This window comes from Scyliorhinus canicula, chromosome 10 (genome assembly GCF_902713615.1).
Source record: "Scyliorhinus canicula chromosome 10, sScyCan1.1, whole genome shotgun sequence".
NCBI lineage: Eukaryota > Metazoa > Chordata > Chondrichthyes > Carcharhiniformes > Scyliorhinidae > Scyliorhinus > Scyliorhinus canicula.
Window position 1 is genome coordinate 43,367,056 of NC_052155.1, and position 27,635 is coordinate 43,394,690.

General features: G+C 43.1%; 1 protein-coding gene across 2 annotated transcripts in view; it reads right to left on the reverse strand.

Annotated features, from left to right (window-relative positions):
* Positions 1–27,635, reverse strand: part of zc3h3 (zinc finger CCCH-type containing 3) — a 315,450-nt gene that overhangs the window by 103,365 nt on the left and 184,450 nt on the right. For both annotated transcript variants that reach the window (XM_038808835.1, XM_038808836.1), the window contains exons 6-8: positions 22,002–22,086; positions 15,809–15,967; positions 15,254–15,323 (exon numbers count right to left, since the gene is read on the reverse strand). In XM_038808835.1, the coding sequence (XP_038664763.1) occupies positions 15,254–15,323; positions 15,809–15,967; positions 22,002–22,086 (314 nt within the window). The remainder of the gene's footprint in view (positions 1–15,253; positions 15,324–15,808; positions 15,968–22,001; positions 22,087–27,635) is intronic.

Sequence of the window (27,635 nt, forward strand, 5' to 3'; positions counted from 1 at the left end):
GGTTGGTGGAATTGTGGATAGCAATGTGGACTGTCAGTGGATACAGCAGGATTTAGATCATTTGGAGACTTGAACGGAGAGATGGCAGATGGAGTTTAATCTGGACAAATGTGAGGTAATGCATTTTGGAAGGTTTAATACAGGTAGGGAATATACAGTGAATGGTAGAACCCTCAAGAATATGGACAGTCAGAGAGATCTAGGTGTACAGGTCCACAGGTCACTGAAAGTGGCAACACAGGTGGAGAAGGTAGTCAAGAAGGCATACGGCATGCTTGCCTTCATTGACAGGGACAGAGTAGAAACATTGGCAAGTCATGTGGCAGCTGTATAGAACCTTAGTTAGGCCACACTTGGAAGTATAATGTTCAATTCTGGTCGCCACACTACCAGAAGGATGTGGAGGCTTTAGAGAGGGTGCAGAAGAGATTTACCAGGATGTTGCCTGGTATAGAGGGCATTAGCCAAGAGGAGAGGTTGAATAAACTCGGTTTGTTCTCACTGGAACGACGGAGGTTGAGGGGGACCTGATAGAGGTCTACAAAATTATGAGGGGCATAGACAGAGTCGATAGTCAGAGGCTTTTCCCCAGGGTAGAGGGTCAATGGTTTAAGGTGCGAGGGGCAAGGTTTAGAGGCGATGTACGAGGCAAGTTTTTAACACAGAGGGTAGTGGGTGCCTGGAACTCGCTGCTGGATGAGGTGGTAGAAGCAGGGACAAAGTGATGTTTAAGGGGCATCTTGACAGATACATGAATAGGATGGGAATAGAGGGATACAGACCCCGGAAGTGTAGATTTTAGCTTAGACGGGCAGCATGTTCGTGCAGGCTTGGAGGGCCAAAGGGCCTGCTCCTGTGCTGTACTTTTCTTTGTTCGAACAAAGGTGCAACATGTGTAAATTTCCAGCTCCCTGGCACCATGCACCCAACACCCCCCATCACCAACTAAGGTGTAGTTATTTATTTTTTTTTTTTTCCACAGAATTTGCCCATCACTGGCTAGGCCAACATTTATTGCCATTCTTAATTGCCCTCAATAAATTAGTGGTGAGCCACTGCCGAGAACTGCTGCAATTCATGTAGTGTAAGGTACACCTACAGTGCTGCTGGGGAGTTCCAGGATTGACTCAGCAACATTGAAGGAACAGCAATATAGTCCAAGTCAGGGTGGTGTGTGGCTTGGAGGGGAACTTGAAGGTGATGATATTCCCATGTCCTTTGAGGTGGTAGGGGGTCACAGGTTTGGATGGTGCTGTTGAAAGAGTTTTGGTGAATTGCTGCAATACATCTTGCAGATGGTACACAATTCTGTATATTGGTGGTGGAAGATGGTTAAGGTTGGAAGATTCTGGCCAGTATCTCTGCAATTTGGACCCTTAATTCCCCCAGCATCCTCAGATGCATCCTATCTGGTCCATATGTCAACAATGGTATGCTCGAGATATTATGGTAACAATTGAAAAAGTAGCCCGCACATTGTTGATTTTCCAGAGCAATAATCGGTGATAGTGGACATGTTTTCACGGTGGGTAGAGGTTTTTCCAACCAAAAGAGATGATGCTAGAATAATGGTAAATATTCTGTTAAAGGAAATAATACCTAGGTTTGGGATACCAATGGGTATTAACAGTGACAGGGGAACTAATTTCACTAGCAAATTACCAAAGCCCTAACAGAAGCCATGGGATTTGATTGGAAATTGCATATGCCATATCAGCCACACTCCTCAGGAATGGTGGAAAGGGCGGATGGAATAATTACAACTGCAGTTACAAAAGTGTGTAAACAAAAAGGGCTTTTATGGCCAGATGCCATACCCATAGTAACGTATGCCCTGAGAAATCATAGAAATCGTAATACGGGTGTAACCCCGTATGAGATATTAATGGAACATCCCATGACAACTGGAACTAAACCCCCAATGACTCCAATGGCAGCAGCCTTAATATGGGCAGATGAGGCATCACTAAAATGTGCCCAGGCCATGTGTGAAACTGCTGAGAGAAAAAAAACATGAAAAGGTGCAACAGCTCAGATGCATCCAAAAGAGGGAAATACACACCCTTTAAACCTGGAGATCAAGTATATGTGAAAGCACTAATCAAAGATTATTTTTCTCCTAGGTGGAAAGGACCCTACCAAGTGCTGCTAACAACCCGAACAGCCATTAATGGAAAAGAAAGTCCAGATTTGGATCCACGCAACTTGGTGTAAACTACACCATACAGAACATTGAGTACACGAGCGAAACGCTGACCTGAGAGAATGACGGCACTATTGTTCTTATGTATTATCATACTAATCCAAAATCATGTAGAAGGTAAACTGCATACTAACACCTTAATATACATGTCCCACTCATAGCAGATAGGGTAAATAAATTCAGTTGTTGGGTTTGTACACAAATTCCCCGATTCTGGGGAGGCCTTCCCTGTGCGTCCTATCCCATTCACCAGTAAAGAGATAGCAGAATGGGCTCTAAGACGAAATAGTACAGGAAATGATGAAGATACACAGAATATGTTAGATTGGAGATTAACTGGATACGATATGAATAGGTTTGAGGAATGGTGGGGGCCTAGATTTAATGTAACACGTCAACCGCCCTGGTTGATCCTTCCCAACTATACTGGAGTTCCAAAAGGAAGTATATGCTTTAAGAATCATAGAACATATGGGACCCACTCAGTAGGCACGAGTCAGTGTGATCAGACCTTGAATTGGCAACCCCCTATGTTGCACCTTACAGCTAAAGGACTATTCATCTTTGATTGGTCAGGAGTTGAAAATCGAACTGGTGGAGGCTCCTGGGAAGGGGATCCGATTAGACTAATGATGACTGATAGCAAAAGAAACCTGACCGCATATAACGGCGCGTGTTTTATCTGTGGCCATAAGACATACACTCGGTTACCAGAAAAGTGGGAAGGCTCCTGCTATTTGGGATACGTAGTCCCTTATGTGCATCACGCTCAGCAATTGCAGGACCATCCCCATCACAGGACGACACAAGGTATTATGACATGGGCACAAATGCTGGGAATAATGATACCACCATTAGGAATAGCCACTAATGCAACCAACTACGTGAACTACGAGACATGCTTGAGCAGGTAGCTAATGGCACTGCAGATGCTGGTAACCAGATCGAAACTGAGATAGTTGCTATAAGAGCAGTTGCCCTGCAGAATAGAATGGCCCTTGATTTCTTGTTAGCTGAAAAGGGAGGTACTTGTGCCCTGATTAGAAGTGACTGTTGCACGTACATCCCTGATAACTCAGGGAAAATTGATAATCTGGTGGATCATATTCATAGAGAGGTAACAAGATTACATCAAAATGAGGGATGAGCTTCGGGTGGTTAGGATCATTAGAACAGAGGACTGTGTTCTGGATTATAATCGGCATTGTAATCTTGATTGTCATATGGTTACTGTTTTAATGTTGCGCAAGATATTTTTATTGTACGAACGCGGGAGCAGCCTTAGCCTCCTTGGTACCATGCTCATAACACGTTAATCAAAAGATCAACAAGGAGAGAATTATGGAAGGGAAATTAATGAGTTTCCAACTTAAAAGCATGTTGGGAAAGTGCTTGACTATATAGTTTAACACTGCCTTTGGAAGAAAATAAGGAGGTCAGGTAACGTAAACAAAATACTGCTTAATACTTTGGTCTCTGCCTTATTATTGTTGTCCGAAAGATAACAAAATGTGTACACGAGTTATTTTTAGCCAAGGGCAAGAACATATGTACTATGTATTTCATCTTACATACATTCCAAGGTCTATTTAATATCAACATGGCTGTTTACTTCAAGCTGGTATTTCAGACTATAAAGATATGGGGCGGGATTCTCCGAAATGGAGGCAGAGTGTCTGCGCTGTCGTGAACGCCGTTGCATTTCACGACGGCGCAAAACGGGCACGGGCACTACCAATTTGGCGCAGGAGCGGTTCACGTCGCTCCAGCCTCCCTTCCCGGCGCCAACTGGGCGCTGCGTCAACCTGCGCATGCGCAGTGGCGCCGCACCAACCCCAAATGTGCAGGGCACTTCCTCAACGCGTCGGCCCCGACGCAACATGGCGTCCCCGACCCTACTCGCAGAGTTCCCGTTGGCTGCAAGCAGGTGTGAATGGCGCTGGCGGGACTCTGTCCATCAAGGCCGGAGAATCAGCGGCCCGGCCGCGGAGAGCGGCCCTCGACCGGCACCGCGCCAACGCAAATGCCGCCGATTCTCCACTCCTCGGAGAATCGCGTGCCGGCATCAGGGCGGTGTGGCGCGCATGCGGCGATTCTCCGGCCCGGCGCGGGGCTCGGAGAATCCCGCCAATGCTTTCTTCGGTCGAATCTCAGAGTGCTGTGAACTGGCTATGCAGCCAGAACACTCTCTCTCTGCAAATATTTGTGTAAATAAATTTCCTCAAATTGAACCTCGAAGAATTTGTCTTTATCATAATTTCCACAATATGGTGATTTAGCAACTTTTAAACACAGTTAGTCTTTTAGCACTGTGGGTGTCCCTATACCAAATGGGTTGGTGGTTCAAGAAAGTGGCTACCCACCAACTTCTCAAGGGTAATTAGGGAGGGGCAACAAGTAACAGCTTTGCCAGCAATGCTCACACCCCATGAAAGAACTAAAAAAACCTTTCTAATATCTTCTCTTTGTCAATTCTCAGTCAACTCAGCATCTCAAACTACCTTTTCATTCACTGTGGTCACACCAGGATGTATCTTGGTAAAGACAGAAGCAAAATACTCATTTAATTCCTCAGCCTCCATGGTCTGCCTCCATGTGTAGATTCCTTTTTTGGTCCAGAATCAGCCTCACCCGTCTTTACCTACCCATCACCTATTTCTATGCCAACAGAAAACGTTGAATTCCCTTTCATGCTAGCTGCCATTTTCTTCGCAAATTCTCTTTGTCACCTTTATTTCCTTTCCCACTTCCTCTCTGAACTTTCTATATTCAGCCTGGTTCAGCAACCTGACATCTGTCACACACACTGTTATTCACCTTCATCGTATTTCTTTTATCATCGAGGAAGTTCTGGCATTGGTTGACCTACCTTTCTCCATCATGGGAACATGCATCTCTCGTTATCACCACATCATATTCCTATTGTAATATGTTTATTGTATAAACCTTCTCCCACAGCACTAGCAAATTGCCCTGCATGGATCCTGATCCAGTCAGTATAGGTGCAATATTCCCCAGAACCGGATCCAATGTCCTAGGAATCTAACATCCTCCCTTCTCCACCATCTCCCCAGCCATGTATGGCATTGGGGGTAATCTTGAGATCATTGCCTTTGGTGTCCTGCTTCTTAGTCTCTTTCCTAGCTTGCTAAAATCTGTTTGCAACACTATATTCATATCACAATCGCTGGCTGTTTACCTCGCCACTTAGAAGGTTGTGCAGCCACTTTATGACAATCTAGACACTGGCATCTGGAAGGCAACACACCATCATGGAATCATGCTTGTGACTGCAGAATCAGTCTCTTCCTTAACTATGGAATACTCTATCGTTGTTGCTTTCCTGAACCATCCCCACCACCTCTAGCTGAGCTACCCATGGTGTCATGGACCTATCTCTGGCTGTGCTTTTTCAGAAGAGCTATTACTCTCACCAGTATTCAGAACAGAATAGCAGTTAGAGAGCGAGGTGCACTTAGGGAATTGCTGCATTACCTGCTTGCTCCTCCTTGGCTGTCTAACGATCACCCATTCCCACTCTGCCTGCACACTGTGGGGTGGCCACCTTCAGAAACATGCAAACCACCTATATCTCAGTCTCACTAATTCATTGCAGTGATACAATGAGCAATGCCAATTCTTGCAGAATTCACCCTCAACTCTGACAAAGAAAATGCTCTGCTCATACATGTATGAGCAAAACTCTTTCCATAAACTAAGACATATTAATGGTTAACAAGAACAAAGCAGCCAGTTGCTGTTTTATACACACTGATAAAGAGATAAAGTTAAAATTAACTTACAGATACTTGGCAGATCAGGTTTGACATGGAACTGGACTTGCACTATTTTGCAGTGTCAACCGAAGTGAGGTGTGTCTACTGCTTCCAGCGAATGTCACTTCAAAGTCAAGTCAGGCCGAAACTACTGTAAAATTAGCTCAGGATTGCCACGAAAGCTGTAGAGTGCATGCAGTCTACATCTCCCACCTTTAGCTTTCCTCCCTGCAGAGGGTATCACTGTGGGCTTCTGTCAGTTGTGGTCAGCGACTCAACAGTGGTCCACTCTCGGTTTGGGAATAACGAAACCAAAGAATCATATGGAAGACTGGAACAAGGTTTGGGGGGGTTAATAATGGCTACTTGCCATTGTGCAGTCACTGCAACAATAATGCCTCTGCAACAATAATGGCTCAAGTTAAAGAACAGAAAAACCCTCTGCAGAAAGGGTAGTAAACATTTCTAACCATGTAGACTTACAAACATGCCAACTAGAGCACTTAATAGTTACAGAAATATACTGCTCTAATCTTTGCCAATTTGATTTTTCACGTTTTTGTTTTGCAGTCTATTTAGGAGTTGTAAAAAATTAGTTTTGCCGAGGTATTGGCTTTGTTCTTTCTGCCGGAGAGTATGATGAATGGCCCTAACGGCACCACTCTTTGTAATAATGCAGGTTAACGGGGAGCAGTGGAACTGGGAGCAAGGTTTCTGCTTCCTAGCGGCTTCCTGCTCCCATAAGTAATAAATCAAACATGCTGGTCTTGTAGTTTGCAAATAACACTCAGGTTTTTTCTGACCTGTGGCCGTCTGCAGTACTTAAACAGAGTGTTTCCTGTCCCGAGGCTGCTGGTAAAGGGTTTGAAGGGTACACATTTGTATGCTGATCTCAACTGCTGCCCTCAAAACTCTTCCACTCTCTCTTATGGTACTGCAGAACCGCACAGGTAAAATAAAGGTGGATGGCATAAAAATTTGAAAAGCAAGATTAGACCTAGTCCTGCCAACTGCAGTGTCTCCATTATTTGATTTTTCTCTTAAACTCCAAATATCTGTCCAACTATAATCAACTACCTTCAGCACCTTAGGTCCAACTACCTTCAATTGTTATATTAATTACCTTTCTTCCATTCTAGGGATAAGAAGGGGCTGTGCAAAGTAAATTATAAAGTCTGAGTTTTAAACCACAAAAAGAGAATCTTCTGCCCACCACGTCCAGGTTGACCATTAGACCCAACTATTCCAATCCCATTTTCCTGCACAACGTAGCCTAGTTTGCAATGGCATTTCAAATGCTCACCTAAATACTTAAAGGTTGTGAGGGTTCCCGCCTCTACCACCCTCTCTGGCAGAGATTCCAACCACTCTCTGGGTGAAAAACGTTTTTCTCACATCTCCTCTAAACCTCCTTCCCATTACCTTAAATCCATGTCCTCTGCTCATTGGCCCCTCCACTCACTCAGAGGAAAATTACCTTCCTATCCACCCTATGTCCCTCATAATTTTACACATTTCAATCAGGTCCCCCCTCAGCCCACGCTGCTACCGGGGAAACAGCCGCAGCCTATTCGGCCTCTCTTGAATGCTGAAGCGCTTCAGCCCTGGGAACATCCTGGTGACTCTTCTCTGCACCTTCTCCAATGCAATCACTTCCTTTCTATAGTGTGGCAACCAGAACTGTACACAGTACTCCAGCTGGGGCCTGAGCAGTGTTTTATACAGCTCCAGCATAATCCCCCTACTCATATATTCAATGCCGCGGTTAATAACCTCCCTGCTCATATATTAAATAGCAGGTTAAAATCCAATGAAGGAGCTGCGCTCTGAAAGCTAGCGACTCCAAACAAACTTGGTGGACTTTAACCTGGTGTTGTAAGACTTCTTACTGTGCCCATCCAGTCCAACATTGGCATCGCCACATCATATATTCAATGCCTCGGTTAATAAAGGCAAAAATCCCACAGGCCTTCTTAACCATTTTATCTACCTGTTCTGCTGTTTTCAGAGATCAGTGGACATGCATGCCAAGGTCCCTTTGATCCTCTGTGCTTCCTAGGGTCTGACCATTCATTGACTATTCCCTTGCCTTTTTAGTCCTCCTAAAATGCATTATCTCACATTTTTCATGGTTAAATTCCATTTGCCACTCTATTTCCCATCCAACCAGCCCAGGGTGGATGTAGCTGTTAAAAGGGGGCATAACTATAAGGTTCAGGGAGGGAGATATAGGAGGGATGTCCGAGGTAGGTTCTTTACTCAGAGTGGTTAGGGTGTGGAATGGACTGCCTGCTGTGATAGTGGAGTCGGACACTTTAGGAACTTTCAAGCGGTTATTGGATAGGCACATGGAGCACACCAGAACGACAGGGAGTGGGATAGCTTAATCTTGGTTTCGGACAATGCTCGGCACAATATCAAGGCCGAAGGGCCTGTTCTGTGCTGTACTGTTCTATGTTCTATCTATATCGTCCTGTAATCCAAGACCTTGCTCCTCACTACTTACCACACCAAAAAGTTTAGTGTCATCTGCAAACTTACTTATCATACTTCCTACATTCACATCCAGATCATTAATGGAGACTACAAACAACAAGGGGCCCAGCACTGATGCCTGCAGAACACCATTGGACATAGGCTTCCAGCCACAAAAATAATCTTCAACCATCACCCTCTGCCTCCTATCGCTAAGAAGTCTTACACCATCAGGTTAAAGTCCAACAGGTTTGATTCGAATCACTAGCTTTTTGAGCGCAGCTCCTTCATCAGGTGAAAAGTGTGAAGTGATACACTTTGGAGGAGTAATTTAACAAGGAAGTCTACAATGAAAGATCTGACACTGGAAAGTTCCAAAGAATAAAGGGACCTTGGCGTGTTTTTCCATAGGTCTCTGAAGGCAGAAGGGCAGATGATGAAAAAGGCAAATGGGACACTCGCTATTATGATGGATTTGTGTAGAACTTTGGTGAGGCCACAGCTGGAGTAGTGTGCGCAATTCTGGTCGCAACATTATAGGAAGGATGTGATTGCACTGGAGGGTGTGCAGAGAAGATTCACCAGAATGTTGCCTGGGATGGAATATTTAAGTTATAAAGGGAGATTGGTGCAGACATGGGGTGCACAATACTTCGCTACCTGAAAGCTAGCAATTCGAAACAAACCTTTCGGACTTTAACCTGGTGTTGTAAGACTTCTTACTCGCTCCCTGAAGACAATGACCAGCTCCTTAGTTTTGCTGACGTTGAGAGAGGGATTGTTGTCGTCACAAAGCACGGGTCAGGAGTGTAGTGAAATACTCTCCATTTTCAAGATTACTTGCAGCTGCAGCAACAAAAGCAGCTAAATACCAAAGATAAAGCAGTCCAGTTGATTGGCAACCCATCCACGAGCATCTCCACTCACTCCACCACCGGTGTACCGTGACAGCAATGTGTACAATCTACAGGATGTACTGCAGTTCTTTGAGAAGGTGACCAAACAGGTGGACGAGGGTAAAGCAGTTGATGTGGTGTATATGGATTTCAGTAAAGCGTTTGATAAGATTCCCCGCGGTAGGCTTTTGCAGAAAATATGGTGGCATGGGACTGAGGGTGATTTAGCGGTTTGGATCAGAAATGGGCTAGATGTAAGAAGACAGAGGGTGGTGATTGATGGGAAATGTCCAGCCTGGAGTTCAGTTACTAGTGGTGTACCACAAGGATCTGTTTTGGGGCCACTGCTGTTTGTTATTTTTATAAATGACCTGGAGGAGGGCGTAGAAGGATGGGTGAGTAAATTTGCGGATGATGAATGAAAATCGCTTATTGTCACGAGTAGGCTTCAATGAAGTTACTGTGAAAAGCCCCTAGTCGCCACATTACGGTGCCTGTCCGGGGAGGCTGGTACGGGAATCGAACCGTGCTGCTGGCCTGCTTGATCTGCTTTAAAAGCCAGCGATTTAGCTGAGTGAGCTAAACCAGATACTAAAGTCGGTGGAGTTGTGGACAGTGCGGAAGGACGTTGCACGTTACAGAGGGACATAGATAAGCTGCAGAGCTGGGCTGAGAAGTGGCAAATGGAATTTAATGCAGAAAAGTGTGACGTGATTCATTTTGGAAGGAGTAATAGGAATACAGAGTACTGGGCTAATGGTAAGGTTCTTGGTAGTGTGGGTGAGCAGAGAGATCTCGGTGTCCATGTACATAGATCCCTAAAAGTTGCCACCCAGGTTGATAGGGTTGTTACGAAGATGTACGGTGTGTTAGCTTTTATTGGTAGAGGGACCGAGTTTCGGAGACATGAGGTCATGTTGCAGCTGTACAAAATCTGGTGTGGCTGCATTTGGAATATTGCGTGCACTTCTGGTTGGCGCATTATTGGAAGGATGTGGAAGCATTGGAAAGGGTGCAGAGGAGAATTACCAGGACGTTGCCTGGTATGGAGGGAAGATCTTATGAGGAAAGGCTGAGGAACTTGAGGCTGTTTTCATTAGAGAGAAGAAGGTTAAGAGGTGACTTAATTGAGGCATACAAGATGATCAGAGGATTAGATAGGGTGGACAGTGAGAGCCTTTTTCCTCGGATAGTGATGGCTAGCATGAGGGGACATAGCTTTAAATTGAGGGGAAATAGATATAGGACAGATGTCAGAGGTAGGTTCTTTACTCAAAGTAGTAAGGGCATGGAATGCCCTGCCTACAACAGTAGTGGATTCGTCAACATTAAGGGCATTTAAATGGTCATTGGATAAACATATGGATGATAATTGCATAGTGTAGATGGGCTTTAGATTGGTTTCATAGGTCGGCGCAACATCGAGGTCCGAAGGGCCTGTAATGTTCTATTGTTCTATATTCCAAAGGGCTCTTCAACAGTAACTTCTCATCTTATGACCTCCACCACCGAGCCAACAGGAGCTGCAGATGCATGTGAATAACATCACCTATTATTTCCATTCCAAGTCACACATCAACTTAGCTTGGACAAAAATAGTGTCACAGGGTTAAAATCCTGGAACTCCCTACTTAACAGCTTTTTGGGTGTACCTTCACTCATAGCGGTTTAAAGTGACCCAACTCCACCTTCTCAAAATCACTGGATTTGTTTTGGAAATTCATTGTTCTGCTCCTTACACAGCAAAATCAGAGACACTGTTTTCAGGATGTTTGTGCCCCTGGCAAAGCCAATATTTATTGCCCAACCCTATAGAAATTCTTCCCAACTGACAGTATCAAAAAACATTGGTATGCATAGCAACAGTGATTATACTTGAGGTAATTATAGACTGTCAAGTGATTTTGGGACATTATGTATCAATGCCAGTGCAAGATTGAAGGAAACTTGCAATTGTGTTTGATATATCCAAGCAGACATTTTTTTTTAATGCTGTTCCACACAACGGTTGTAAGGATCATTGCCAATCGATTCAGAAATAAACATGACTGTACCTTCAGGAATGAGAAGCAGAAAAAAACATGCCTTTTAAACAAGACAAGATGAGAGACAGTGCCTTCAAGAGTGGTTTTGCTAAAACCAGCCAAGTTGCAGATTAACTCTCTTCAGATCACAGCAACATTTTATACCTTAATTTATATGCATCTCATGTGCAATTTCTTGACTAAATATCTGTTGTTCGCATATGAATCAGAATATTTTAGAATTTATCCCTTAGCTTCATTACGGGAGGCTCATTAAATTTGTTATGTTTGAATTCTGAAGAATAAAGAATAACAAATGTACTAACAAAGGCTTTCCTGACTTTTATTGGGGGAAGGGTGCAGGAGTGTGGTGGGGATAGAGGAACAAATGAGTTTAATTTCCTTCTGATCAATATTCACTAAGTCTTGATGATGGACCAGATGCAAAATTGTGATAGTGGGAATGAGTAGGACAGCAAGTGTGGGAGATAGTGAAAGTGATTGAAGAAGTGTGCGGGGGAGGGGGGAAGAGGGGGAGAACTAGGTTTGAGACAGAAAGTGAGAACAAATATGAAGCTGCAAGATAGAATGAGTATGGGAGGGAGTGTGAGAAAGATTTTGCACACTAGAAAGAAAAATGTATGAACACGTGATCTTACAAGTGTGTGCATACTGGATAACATTAAAATAAAACTTGCTGCTAGCTTTCCACACAATAGCAGGAGGGAAGAAGATTGGAAAGGAAAGGGAACACAAACTTATTTAGGAGCATTACTGAGCAGAGAAGCATTTGATGTTAGAAGCTGTTGATAAAACATTTCACTTTTATGGTTCGCAACATATCCGGTATTGTTTGATACACTCTTGTTATGCAAATCATTTGCTATTTATTACACTACAGATGGAAGTGGAGTAAAATCTGATTAAATATTTTTACTTTATTCAATTCTTTTGACATCATGAATGGCAGCTATCACTGTATCTGATCTGTCTGATGCTGACACAGCCCAAGGGAGCTGTCTCTTGCTGCAATTCACAAAAAGAGATCACATTTACCTGCCATGACTGCATCAGAAAGGAAAGCTTCTTCCAGTATTTGTGAATCACACTCAGAACCCAGATGGGCCACATTTGGCTGCCTCCACGGAGTGCAGGTTGCCCACCACTGAGCTAAGTGCTCGATTATGCTGCATTTCAAGTTGATTAGCAAATCTACTAGCAAAATTACTTTCTTCCCCATTGCCAATTTTCTCTCCTCTCTTCCAAGAGATGCTGACTCGTACTTTCTACAATTGCCACTACCATCAGCTGCCTTTTCTCCAGTGGTCTTTCTTCATGAATAGTCTGTGATGCAAGTGTTAAAATCGTAGCATAATGTACACAGAAGAGGTTGGAGTATCGGCTGTAACCTCTTGCCTCTGAGTTCACAGGTTGAGTTTAAGTTCCCTACAGACATTTGGGCACAAGGACCTAGGCTGGCAATTCAGAGCAGCATTAAGGTGCGCTGCAATATCAGAGGTAGGATTCTTCAGATGAGGTTTTAAATGAGCCTCTGGCTGCCTCCTTAGATGGATGTAAAATATACCACAGCACTATTGAAATGAAATGAAATGAAAATGGTTTATTGTCACAGGTAGGCTTCATATGAAGGCAATAGGCACCTGTTCGGGGAGGCTGGCCTTGTTCTGCTGGCCTTGTTCTGCTTTACAAGCCAGCTGTTTAGCCTACTGTGCTAAACCAGCCCCTATTCTTGAGCAGGGGAGTCATTCCCTTATGTCCTGGCCAATATTTATCTATGAATCATTATCATAAAAACAGATTACCCTGGTCATTATCACACTGCTGTTTGAAAGATTGCCATGTGCAAACTGAATGTTACATTTCCTGCATTACAACAATGACCACACTTCAAAAAAATACTTTTCTGTGCTTTGTGTCGTTAAAAAAAAAACCTGATGTCGTCTCTAGTCCTGCTGATCCTTAAATCTGTATCCTCTGTTACTGATCTTCCTGCCACTCAAAATAGTTTCTCCCTACTTAAACTATCAAAACAGTACATGATTTTGAACTCCTCTCCATCAAATCTCTTTTTCATGTCTTCTTCCAATTTCGCTGGTCTCTTTACTTAACTGATGTTTCTACCCTTGCTACCAGCATAATAAATCTCTTCTACATCTTCTCTAAGTCTTGGCATCTTTCCTAAAATGTGGTGCCCATAATTGGGCACAATATTTCAGCTTAACTGATGTTTTTAAAAACATGTTTTGCATAATTTCCTTCCTTTCGTCCTCTCTGCTTCAAACAATAAAGCCAAGAAACCTAACACCTTTTTGACATGTCTTTGAACTTTCATTGCCACTCTCAAAGATTTACTTCCTGTCTCTATTCCTATACCTTTCAATTTATACAATTTAACTTATATTAATTGTTGATCCTTATCCTTCCTATCAAAATGTATCACTTCACACTTCTGCATTATATTTCATCTGCCAGTGTCTGCCCATTTCTGCAGTCAATGTCCTTTCCAAGTCTGTTTCTATCCTCCTCATTGTTTCCTATACTTCCAAAGTCCAGGTCATTGATATATATCAAAAAGAGAAAGGGTCCTAACACCACTGCATACTCTCTTCCAGTTTGTAAACAATAAATTATTGACCACTGCTCTCTGTCTCTTAGGCAATTTCATAGTGACCTTCATTAATCACAACGATTAGGGAAGGGACATTACAGGCATATTTGATTCCATTGTCCACATTCCAGGCTCAATCATTTTGCGGTGATCACAAGGAGAAGCGCTGGCTGAGTTACCCCATTACTGGTTTACGGGCGATGAGGTGAATTAGCCAATCCGTATAACTGATGCAACTAGTAGTGTTGACAAGGAAGAACCAGTGGATGTGGTTTCTTTAGATTTTCAGAAGGCTTTCGACAAGGTTTCACACAGCAAATTACTATGTAAAGTTAAAGCACATGGGATTGTGGGTGGTGTCTTGAGATGGACAAAAAGCTGGTTAGCAGACAGGATGCAAAGAGTTGGAATAAATGTTTTTTTTTCTGATTGGCAGTCAGCGACTAGTGGGATTCTGCAGGGAACGTGCTACGACCTCAACCCTTCACATTATATAGTAATGATTTAGACGAGGGAACTAAATTAATTATCTCCAAATTCGCAGATGATACAAAGTTGGGTGGGAAGGTGAGCTGTGAGGAGGATGCAGAGATGCTACTGCAGGATTTGGACAGGCTGAGTGAGTGGGCATATGCCTGCCAGATGCAGTATAATGAGGATAAATGTGAGGTTATCCACTTGCAGGCAGATTATTATTCAAATAGGTGGATATTCAGCGAGACCTAGGTGTCCTCTTGCAAACAGTCACTGGAAATAAGCGCGCAGGTGCAGCAGAGTCCAGAACCAGGGGCTATAGATTAAGGATAAGGGGCAAACCTTTAGGACGGAGGTGAGGAGAAATATCTTCACCCAGAGAATGGTGAATCTGTGGAATTCACTACCACAGAAAGTAGTTGAGGCTAAAATGTTGTGTAATTTCAAGAAGAAATTAAATATAGCTCTTAGGGCTGGAAGGGGGGGGGGGGGGTGCTGGAAGGGAGGCAGGATCAGGGTATTGAATTTGATGATCAGCCATGATCATAATGAATAACGGAGCAGGCTCAAAGGGCTGAATGGCCTACTCCTGCTTCTATTTTCTATGTATGTTTCTATGTAACTGTCACAAGAATGGTCAGCACAGACTAGGTTATTCTTTGTGTGAAAGTATGATACACTTGTCAACTTAACCATCAATGCAGCATTAAGGAATCGGTCTTAATGAAAGTGACAATTGTTCAAGATGATTTCTTTTGATACAAAACAATCTTTACCTTATCTTTTGAAACTTTGTGTGAAAAAGGGCATGTCCCATCAGTTTTTTTGCATGTTCCACGTAGGAATCTGCCAAAAAGAAAGTGGAGATTAAAAACTGCCCTGCGGTTTCCTATGGCCCTGAAAGTGAAATGTCTTGCTAATGTTCCAAGTAGCAGTCACTTTGCATAATGAATATAATACCACTAAAATAAGGAGAGAAATTAAACTAGTCAGTTGATACAGCGGCAGATAAAATGGAAGTTTTCAGCATTAAAGTGTCCTACTGCAATGTCATATACACCAGTTATATACAGACAAAGCAAGTCTGGTTTAACATGGGAACAGTGCCATCCAAATTTTTCTCGGCATTATTCGGACATCTGATATGAACACAGTCCTGCAAAACAATGGGGTTTCCACTTTGCACTCTCTTGGTGCATGCTGAATGTCTCTGTAAATATCCTCAATTAATCTAATTTTTAAATTTTATAATGGTATTTCTGTTTGATCAGCAAAATAAATTTCACCCTGTATATGGTTAATAGAAATCAAATTCAGTAATATAAACCCACCTTGTGCAGACTGCAACTTTTTCAGGGTCATGTATGTAAGGACAACTGTCCCCTCGATTACACTTTCCAAATCTGTTGTAGTACATGCAGTATTCTTTCTTCTTGGATTTCTTCTGCTTGGCCAGTCGGATTATAGTCAAGCTACGCTGCACAGCACGACTACGGACACACAATACTTGGTTAGGTTATAGGAAACTTTCCAATAAATGTTAATTTAATTTAACACTGGTAGTAGCCCTTTAAAAATAAATAGATAACTTCAAAAGCAAAATCTAATTGAGGGAAACATGTGCACAGTGAAGACAAGAGCAACTGGTAATTCCTTCCATTGCAAGCTCAACATTTTGGATGCAGTGGCATCACACAAGGCACGAGGAAAAAGAGCAAAGTGCAAGCAGCCTCTTGTACACAGGGAGCAAGGATAACCCAGTTACTCTGGCTTATCTGGTTGATTTAGTCTTGGAAGGCTGCCTGGATTCATGACTGAGAAAACAATGTATAAAGGCCTAAGTAGCTTGGGATTAGGAAACCCTTAATGACCTTAATTGCATTCAAATCCATAAGAACAATCCCAAAGATAAGGTTGCCCCTATAAGTCTGCAAAATATTTCAGAATTTTTAGAAATTCCGACTGGTTTCTCTGCTAAAGCTTTTCTACTTTTTTTAACCATTGTGTTTGGCAGGAAGGAGAGAGTGGCACGGTGCTTAGCACTGCTGCCTCACAGCGCCAGTGACCTGGGTTTGATTCAGACATCAGGTGACTGCGGAGTTCGCACATTCTCCCCGTGTCTGCGTAGGTATCCGGTTTCCTCCCACAGTCCAAAGATGTGCAGGTTAGGTTGATTGACTAAATTGCCCCTCAAAGGCTTGGTGTGGTTACAAGGTAATGGGGATAGGGTGCACAGGTTGTCCTAAGTAGGGTGCTCTGTCGGAGGGTCGGTGCAGACTTGATGAGCCAAATGGCCTCTTTCTGCACTACAGGGACTCTGTTCATAATTATGGGGCTATAACAGAGTCACCCTGTACCTGTATACTCCTAGGTTTTTTTTCCAAGACCTCTTGTCTTGTTGGGAAGCTCCTGGTCTCCAGATGGCACCTCACTGACGGCAGCATGGCCTACTTCAGATGCCATGTTCAGAATTGTGGCCAGCCTGCATCCCAGCATTCTATGGCCCAGGTCTTACCTGTTGGTGCAGACTTACAGGCATCTTGAATCCTGACAATATACTTTGCTTGTAAACAAAGTAGTTGCAAGACAGTGGGTTTCTAAAAGCTAGTGCAAAGTTAAAAAACATCAAATAAATCAAAAATGGAATGTTGGTCTTTATCTTAAGGGAAGTAAAGAGCAGGAAGTTATGCTTCAGTGTAAAGAGCCTTGGTCATACCCCATCTGCAATACTCTGTTCAATTCTGCATACAACAACTCAAGCGGGATATATCGGCCATCAATAGATTAGGTTCACTAGAATGATACTGGAGCTATTAGGAATAAATTATGAGGACAGGTTGCATAAATTTGGTTTGCAATACCTTGAGTTTAAATGGTTGATGGGTGATCTAATGGATACGTTTAACGTGACAAACAGAGAGTAGATAAAAGATTTGTTTCTTCTGATGGTGTGGGGGCGGCATGGTGGCGCAGTGGTTAGCACCGCTGCCTCACGGTGCCAAAGACAGGGGTTCAATCCCGGTCCCGGGTCACTGTCCGTGTGGAGTTTGCACATTCGCCCCGTGCCTGCGTGGGTCTCACCCCCACAACCCAAAGATGTGTGCAGGGTAGGTGGATTGGCCACTCAAAATTGCCCCTTAATTGGAAAAAAAAAGAATTGGGTATTCTGAATTTATAAAAACAATAAAATAAGATTAATTTCTTCTGGTGGCGCAATCCAGAACAAGAGGGGATAACCTTAAAATAGAACCAGGACATTCATGACTGAAATCAGGAAGGTAACTTCACACAAAAGGTAGTAGGAATTTGGAACTCTTCCCCACCAACTGGTGCGGTGCAGGGTCTATTGAAATTTTCAAGACTGAGATCGATGTAAGGATGCCAAAGGAGCAACGGAAGGTAAACGGGCTGATGTACAGATCAGCAATGATCTAATTCTAGTTTTTCTCAAAATGGGTTCTGCAGACATTTTACAGAGAGTTTGCGAATTAGTCAAGTAGTACAAGAATGAGTAAAGGCGACAAGTAGAGGGCTTGGTGTGAACCAGGAGGTGCGAACACCTGCCACATGTGCAACATGGAGTGGGATTGTAGTCTCACTCGGAAGAGCAACCAGAGTGGCAGGAAGATAGTCTTGTAGACCCACAGTTAGCAAAGCTGGTGGTGAACTAAAGAGAGAGGAGAGGCTTTTTAAATATTGAAGTACTACATACTCCTGGCAAAAAGGTAAAAAGGCAAATGTGGTGATCTTTTGAGGATTTGATTCCACACCTATTCCTTTGGCCAGGAATGTTCTTGTTCAAACAAACCCCTCCCTCTAGTATATTATCTTCTCTAGATCTTTTCAATGAGAATTGCTGGGGTGACATCAGCTGCCTCAATTTCTCTGCTCCCCTCACCCACTCCAATTTATATCCCTTTGAACTTGCAACACTCCAATGTTCAAGGTCCAAGATCATGAAATCTAATTGGCAAACTGACCTTGTGGATGCAGAATGCCAGCTCTCTGACACTTCATTCTAACCTTCCTCTTGACCTCACCACTGAACATTAAGCAATAGTTTCCAAAACTGTCAATGACATATCTCCTCAGTACATTTTCTCTCCCCAAACTCCAACCTCGTCCCATTTCTACCTTCTTTCCAAAATCCCCAACCTGGACATGCCTGATTTGCCTATCATTTTGCCTAAACTTGCTCTTGATCTATTCTTCCTGTTCTTGAGGAAGTGACAAAGTTAATTGATGAGGGAAGGGCTGTAGATGTCATATACATGGACTTCAGTAAAGCATTTGATAAAGTTTCCCATGGCAGGGTGATGGAAAAAGTGAAGTCGTATGGGGTTCAGGGTGTACTAGCTAGATGGATAAAGAACTGGCTGGGCAACAGGAGACAGAGAGTAGTGGTGGAAGGGAGTGTCTCAAAATGGAGAAAGGTGACTAGTGGTGCTCCACAGGGATCCGTGCTCGACCACTGTTGTTTGTGATGTACATAAATGATCTGGAAGAAGGTATATGTGGTCTGATGAGCAAGTTTGCAGATGATACTAAGATTGGTGGAGTTGCAGATAGTGAGGCGGACTGTCAGAGAATACAGCAAAATATAGATAGATTGGGGAGTTGGGCAGAGAAATAGCAGAAGGAGTTCAATCCAGGCAAATGCGAGGTGATGCATTTTGGAAGATCTAATTCAAGAGCGGACTATACGGTCAATGGAAGGGTCCTGGGGAAAATTGATGTACAGAGAGATCTGGGAGTTCAGGTCCATTGTACCCTGAAGGTGGCAACGCAGGTCGATAGAGTGGTGAAGAAGGCATACAGCATGCTTGCCTTCATCGGACGGGGTATTGAGTACAAGAGTCGGCAGGTCATGTTACAGTTGTAACGGACTTTGGTTAGGCCACATTTGGAATACTGCGTGCAGTTCTGGTCGCCACATTACCAGAAGGATGTGGATGCTTTAGAGAGGGTGCAGAGGAGGTTCACCAGGATGTTGCCTGGTATGGAGGGTGCTAGCTATGAAGAAAGGTTGAGTAGATTAGGATTGTTTTTATTGGAAAGACGGAAGTTGAGGGGAGATCTGATTGAGGTCTACAAAATTATGAGAGGTATGGACAAGGTGGATAGCAACAAGCTTTTTCCAAGAGTGGGGGTGTCAATTACAAGGGGTCACGATTTCAAGGTGAGAGGGGGAAAGTTTAAGGGAGATGTGCGTGGAAGGTTTTTTACGCAGAGGGTGGTGGGTGCCTGGAATGCTTTGCCAGCGGAGGTGGTAGAGGCGGGCACAATAGCATCATTTAAGATGCATCTGGACAGATATATGAACGGGCGGGGAACAGAGGGAAGTAGATCCTTGAAAATAGGCAACAGGTTTAGATAAAGGATCTGGATCTGCGCAGGCTGGGAAGGCCGAAGGGCCTGTTCCTGTGCTGCAATTTTCTTTGTGTTTTTTTTTGAACTTGCGTCCCATCTGGGCTCTACTTTTTTCTCCTGTTCAGTCTCTTCCCACCTACATCTCTGGCTCTTCCAGTCAGTAACAGTTTCCTGACCCTAGTTTTCTTCTTTTCATCTTCACTCCCTCAACGCTTCCGTTCCTCATTCTGCTAGTCTGATGCCATTTCTTCCTTGAGTGAAAGTCCAACATTTCCTGCCCACCACTACTTTGTTGAACTCGTTCTCACATTGAACAACTTCACCTTAGATTCCACTTACCTATGTCATACAAGAGATGTTGGGATGGAAACTCATATGTATCCTAGTGATACTTGCTTTTTTTGGAACATATGGAATAATTTTTATTCCAGTCCTACTCAGGCCCATTGCATCCACTAATTATTTTGTACAGCACTCCCGATTTGTTTAAATGCACAGAACATTTACAAAATTTTGAGTGACAGCTCGAGGTCTGTTGTGTTATATACTCTGGGATAACACAGGCTGCAACTTTGACCAAAAGATTCTCCAGACTTCGAAGTAAGTTCAATGTGATTTATTGAACCATTAGCACAGTTCTCTATGAGCTCGACTCTCCTGCTAATCTTGCTATAGTAACTCAGTCTAATTAACCAGTCCGCTCTAAGCCACATGGTGGGTGTGATGCTTCTGATCTGCCCCTGTCCTCCTCTCTAAGTGTCGCCTGTGGAAAGGGAAAGAGCATCTGTGCCCTGTCCTTTTATATGGGTTGTGTAAATGCCCCCTTGTGGTAGTGTCACCTCTGGGTGTCTTGACTGCACATTGGTCATCTCCTATTCTATGTGTTCATTAGCTGTATGTCTGCATGTCATAACACCTGCGGTGCTCCCTCTCATGTTTACTTAGTTGTAGTGTATTTACATTAACCCCTTGTGTATTTACAGTGATGCATATCACCACAAGGTCAACTTGCGCTTGGCTTGTGCGGAAACCTCAGTGGTGCAATACGGTCGCACAGCTCAGGAAAACATGCTTCAATTTCCTTCCTTAATTTCTTTCTGGCATATAGATGGCTGTATTGGTGCTGTTTCTTGCCCGCACCCTAAACTGGAAAGTTTCATTCACTTTGTTTCCATTTCCACCTTTCACTGCCTTCGCATAGTCGATTTCCAATGCTTGCCTTCTTCAACTTGCCTGTACTATCAACCAATATCTACTAGAATCCCACTGTCTCCCACGGCTACCCTGACTGCACTTCCTCATACCCAGCTTCCTGCAGGATGCTATTCATCTCCCAGTATCTCTGCCTCCATCTCATCTGTTCTTATTGTGCATGCTTTCCATACCAGCGCTTCGGATGTCATCCTATTCCCTCAACAGGTTAAAAGGGCCCCAAACCATGTCTACTCCATTTCCACACTTCTGCTTTCACCCCTTCCCCCACCTCTCAGAACCACAATACAGTTCCCCTTGTCCCCAGCTCCCACATTCGATGCATCAATCTCCACCTTTACCACCTCTAGTGTGATGCCATTAACATACACATCTTCCCCGCCTCTTTTTGCATTCCAAAGTGACTGCACCCTCATGAAACCATGGTCCACTCCTTTACCACCCCTAAGCTTCCTCCCCTTCCCATAACATCTTTCCATGCAAGTGCAGGAGATACAACATCTTTAACTGCTCCCTTTTCACTGTCCAAGGCCCCAAACACTTTTTCAATTTAGTACACTGTATTCACTGCTTACAATGGGGTCTCCTATGCATTGGGAAGACTAAATGCAGATTAAGTGACCGCTTTGCAGGCCATCTGGTCATTTCACTTTGAATCACCTGCCACTTTCAATCTGTATGTGGTTTGACATACCATCAGATGCTGTGTTGCAAAAACGTATGCAGCCATGGCAATATTTCCCAGGACTGCCTTTCATGCCAGCATTGCTGAGACACAATAGATTAATATACAATTGACATTGATTGTACTCAAAGATTCAACCTCCAACAATACATTTAACATTAACAATTCCTCGCAGCACACAAATCATGAAGATCCACAAAATAAAATAAAAATGAACTGATCATTAACTAAGACAATGAAGAAATGCATTAACTAACCTTGCAATGTGGCGATGAGCAACCGCTTTGGTCAGGCAGCTGGAAAAATAGAGACCACTGCTATCGAAATCAGCTTCCAACCTGACTGTTCGAAGGAAGGGAAGGAGAGAAAAAATAACAGTCAGACTGCTTCAGTCTATCCTTCCTCTTGCAATCTGTAGCTTTAAAACATAAAGCTTGGTGTAACTGAACCGCCTGCTCTTCAACTATCTCATCTCCTCAATATGGTTTAGGGGTCAGTTAGCTGGTTCCTGATGAGGAGCGACCCCAACAGCACGGGTTCAATTCCCATACCAGACGAGGTTAACCATATCTCACCTGAGATATGGTGACTCTCAGGTTAAATCACCACCAGTCAGTTCTCTCTTAAAGGAGAGAGCAGCCTATGGCCCTCGGGGACCATGGCAACTTTTATTTCATTTCACTCAATATGCTGTGCAATATGGACCCAGTTCACTTAAGTTTCCTCAAATACAAAATGCTGTATATCTGAAATCAGCTGCATAAAGCGGATTAGAAACTCCACAGATACTGATAACAACAGCAGACTTGAGCAAGAGAACCAAATGCAAAACTCTATTCTCCACATCTATTCCTTCCCCATAAAGAGAAATGGAAAACCATAATAATTCAACAAAACCTTATGGAAGGGGGTTACAAGTTATAGAATCAAAGCTGTATATACATCTGCAAGAGCATATTTTAACTGACTGAATATTAACATAGGGACCAACATGACTGTGATTGATCAACACTTTGAACATTGCACTTAATTGATTAGAAAGTAAAATATAGAATGAGGAAAACTGCATTATGCCTATTCCTTTTAACTGATCATAAACTGCAGGAACAGAAAAATGATGGAAACATGCAACTTTATCTGTCGACATCACAGATTCTCCCTTGGTGCCATCATGGTCTTGTACTGTTTGGCCCAGGGCATCATCCCCTTCTGTTCTTCAGCTTCATCGAGGGCCGAAGGGCCTGTACTGCGCTGTAATGTTCTATGTTCATGGGACTTCGAGATAAAATTCACAAACGTAGCTTCCACGTGTATTTTAATGTTGTCCAATCACTCTGCTACCACCTCTCGCTAATGCCTTCGCATTGCCAGCATTTTCTCTATGAACGTAGCACTAATGGTCTTCTTTCATCTTATATATTAGACTATTTCTCATTTGATTAGAGATGAGAAATCACAGATAAAACTACCAAGGAAAGTAAAGTAATGTAAATCTGCACGCTGCTCCTATTTGAAGTTGACAGTGAAAATGATTCAATGTTTTGAATCTCGTAGTTCAGTTTATAGGGTAGCAGAAACTAGGTTAATTTTGATCATTGCAACTTAACAAATAAAAGTCAGCTGTTTGCTGTCTTTGCTGCCTGTGCAATGCAACCTGTTTTCCACATGCACATGCTTTCTTTTTCAAATGCCTCGTTTCCCACCTACAACTTGGTTTTCTGACCTATTCTCTACACCACAGTTATTGTAAAAAGAATGGAAAGTCTTTATATAGTTGCTTTCACCACCACAGGACATCTTAAGGTACTCTACTACCAATAAAGTTCTTTTGATATGTAATCATTGTTGTAATGTAGGAAATGTGACAGACAATTTGTGCAAAGCAAGGTCCCACAAACAGCAAGTGATACGACTGGGTAATTAGTTTTAGCGATGTTGTTGAGGTATAAATGTTAGTTCGGATACCAGGGATAACTTTGTTGCCCTTCTTCAAAGTAGTGTAAGGGGATCTTTTACATCCAGCTGAGGAGGCAGATAGGGCCGCAGTTTAATGGCTCATCCAAAAGACAGCACTGCACACAATATAGCTCCTCCTCAGTACTGCACGTAATTGCCAACCTAGATTCTGTGGTCAAGAATCTGAAATAGAGCTTGAACCTATTGTCAAAAAGTAAGAGTTTTACTACTAAGCTACACTTGACATCCATCATCCGAGTGTACTCTAACACATGATTTCCCATTCTCGCTTATGAGCTTGCTGGTCTATGAGATCTGCCCGTATACCACCCCGCTCATTATTTACAGCTTGAACTGCGATGGCTGGCAGACTATTTAGCAAGGCAGGCAATCAGAGATATGTCTGAGCTTGAGGTCACCCAGAATTTACAGACCTGCACTTCTAAAAAGGGTAAAGAGGCAATGATTTGGGATCGCAGCAGGGAGGAAATTATGACCAAGCCCAACCTTTGTCAAATGGGACAAAAGGGGAAGAAGAAATATTAATCACAGCTCCTTCTTCTGAATGTTCAGATGGGTATTCAGAATCTTTAAGACTAGTGCTAAGGCATTTTCTTTGAGAAGAGTAAAGGGGAAGCTATATTCGATATATGTTTCTGCTTTACCTGACCTTGGTACACCTGAACCTGATAATGGGTACCTGATAAGTGGCAAGAGTTCCTGTATTGACTATTTGCATCTCGGGGCACATAATAATGATTAAATACAGTAAACAGACTGATGCTGGAGAGCCAGAGCCTGGCTAGATTAAAATGGGCAGCACGGTCGCATAGTGGTTAGCACAGTTACGTCACAGTTCCAGGGTCCCAGGTTCATTTGCCCAGCTTGGGTCACTGACTGTGTGGAGCCTGCACGTTCTCCTGTGTGTGCGTGGATTTCCGCCGTATGCTCCGGTTTCCTCACACAGTTCAAAGATTTGCAGGTTGGATTGGCCATTCTAAATTGCCCTTAGTGTCCAAAAAGGTTAGGTTTGGTTACTGGGTTACGGGGATAAAGGTGATAGGGTGTAGGTGTGGGGCTTAAGTCGGATGCTCTTTCCAAGTCGATGTGGTCAGTGCAGACTTGATGTGCTGAATGGCCTCCTTCTGTACTGTAAATGAGAGGAGAGCTGTTCCTCACAGCTCTTTGTAACAGCACAGCAATGTTAGAGGTAACTGACTAATGAGATATTTCTTACAAATGTTTATTTTAGCATTCCAAGCTCAGTGAAGGAGATTGACATGACAGGGAGAGAAACTATTCCAGATGTATTTGATTGTAGTATTTGGATATGAGGTGTAGCGCATGGATATGAGGTGTATTGCATGGATACAGCCTTAATGACATCATGCAGTGAGATGGAGGGGTTCCAACCATGGCGTTTTAAACTAGCAGGACTGAACGATTGGTAGAGTATGATTCTGTTCCAACACTGCCCCCGATTCTAATTTGTAAATAAATTGGATCTAAAATTAAAGTAAACTTGGGTGAATGGTCAATGGGCAGCATGGTGGCAGAGTGGTTACCATTGCGGCCTCACAACACCAAGATCCGGGTTCAATTACGGCCTTGGGTGACTGTGTGAAGTTTGTACATTCTCCCCGTGTCTGCGTGGGCTTCCTCCGGTCCAAATATGCGTGGGTTAGGAGGCGTTACAGCGATGATGCAAGGTAGTGGGCCAGGTTGGGTGCTCTTTCGGACGGTCGGTGCCGACTTCAATGGGCCGAATGGTCTTCTTCTGCACTGTATGATTGGGAATTAAAGTGCCCGTGTCCTACGATTATTTCTCATGTGCGTACATAGATTACTTTTCTCTCTCTAATAGCATTCATCCCAACAACTTGTATTTTACACAAATCAAAGGGCAGTAGGACTCCGCAAGCAATAGAAAATGACTTTAGTTACATGACAACCTGTCCACATTCAAACTGAAAAAGTACAATTTAATAGCAGAAGACCTGTGCTTGGTTGACTGGAATTATCAATGACAAAGGTGTTGTCAACCTGGTTTCCCATCTGTTCAATTTTGAATAAGTGCTTATGTTAACTAATTTGGGCAGGTTTATCATATTCAGGCAGTAAGAAACTGTCACAAAAGGCAATGAAGGCACAATGCTCAAGATAAGGAAATTAAATGAAATATTTGGAGACAGGGTCAACACGGGAAACCTGGCCTATATACCTGGAGCAAATACGGACATTTTAAATTCATTCAGAGGGATCCTCCTTTCAACTTACACAGTAGCTGAACACCTCAATCAGGTTAATTGACCATTTCAATGAAAGCAAACTACCCATTGTCTTTAAACATGCAATACACAAGCCTACTGATAGAATTACTGTTTAAACAAAACTTAGTAAGTTACACCACAAAATATACAATTTGCAAACTGAAAAGCAGACCATTCAACCCAACAAAAATGTGTCAATGTTTGCCCTTTTTTACAAGCAAACAGTTGTAATCACGAGTATCCAGCCTATTCTTATCCTTTCATCAACCATCCCAATCTGAACTTGAATCTGCGGCAACTAACTTGAAGGGAAAACCACAGCTTCGCAACTGTGTGCGTAGATTATTTCCCCTACCCTCTAAAATCTATTTCTATCTAACCTGTCCCACACTTTCATTACGTTAAACACTACTTCCATTTCAGCTCCTAATCTATATTGTTCTAACAATGTCCCAATATATTTGTATTTCTTTATATTAGGCATCCTACATTAATATCCTTTCTATAATGTGCAGCCTAGTACTGTAGTAGTGAGGTCTTAAGGTCTTAAATAGCATCATTACCTCTTGACATTTTATTGTATGCCTTGAGATGAAACCTCAAATTCAATTCGTTTTTTTTTTACTGCCTTATCAAATGGAAGTGATGCTGCTAATGTCATGTGAACCATTGCCTCCAAATCTTTCTGCTCTTCCATAGCACTGAACATTCCATTCAAAGTAGGATTACTGTTTTTATCCCAACTCCAGTGCCTCACCAAACACACACTGGCATCGAATTGCATCTTTAACGTTTTAAATCCATGCCCCCTTCTTATCAATAACTGTCTGCATTTGAATTTCTCAAATAAGTGATGGACATAGAACGATACAGCGCAGTACAGGCCCTTCGGCCCTCGATGTTGCACCGACATGGAAAAAAAACTAAAGGCCATCTAACCTACACTATGCCCTTATCATCCATATGCTTATCCAATAAATTTTTAAATGCCCTCAATGTTGGCGAGTTCACTACTGTTGCAGGTAGGGCATTCCACGGCCTCACCACTCTGCGTAAAAAACCCACCTCTGACCTCTGTCCTATATCTATTACCCCTCAATTTAAGGCTATGTCCCCTCGTGCTAGCCACCTCCATCCGCGGGAGAAGGCTCTCGCTGTCCACCCTATCTAACCCTCTGATCTCTGATATATCCTATTTTTGTACATTGGTAAATTTGAACATTACCCCCTCTAGGTCTATATCTAAACTATTGAAATGTATAAAGAACAAAAGTGATCCAAGAACTGAACCCACTAACCCCTTCCAATTTATCTGAGAAAATGTCTTATCCTATTCTGGTTTGTCTCCTCAAAGCAATGTTTAATCCAGCGTGCTATCCTTCCACTAATTTAATACTCATCTATAACAAGATAAAGACCATGTACCCTACATTTTCACCCATCTAACATGTGTGACCTCCTCAGCAAACTCGGAGGGTTGTCAGGGGGGTGAATCTGTGGGTGGAGCCAGAGGTCACTGGTACGGGCATCGGACGTCAACCAGGACAATGAGGAGGCAGATATGGAACTCGGGGAGAGAGACTGAGGTAATTGAGCAAGTTGCCATAGGGAGAGACAAGGTAGTGGAGGTGTTGGCAGGCTTAAAAGTTGAGAAATCTTCAGGTC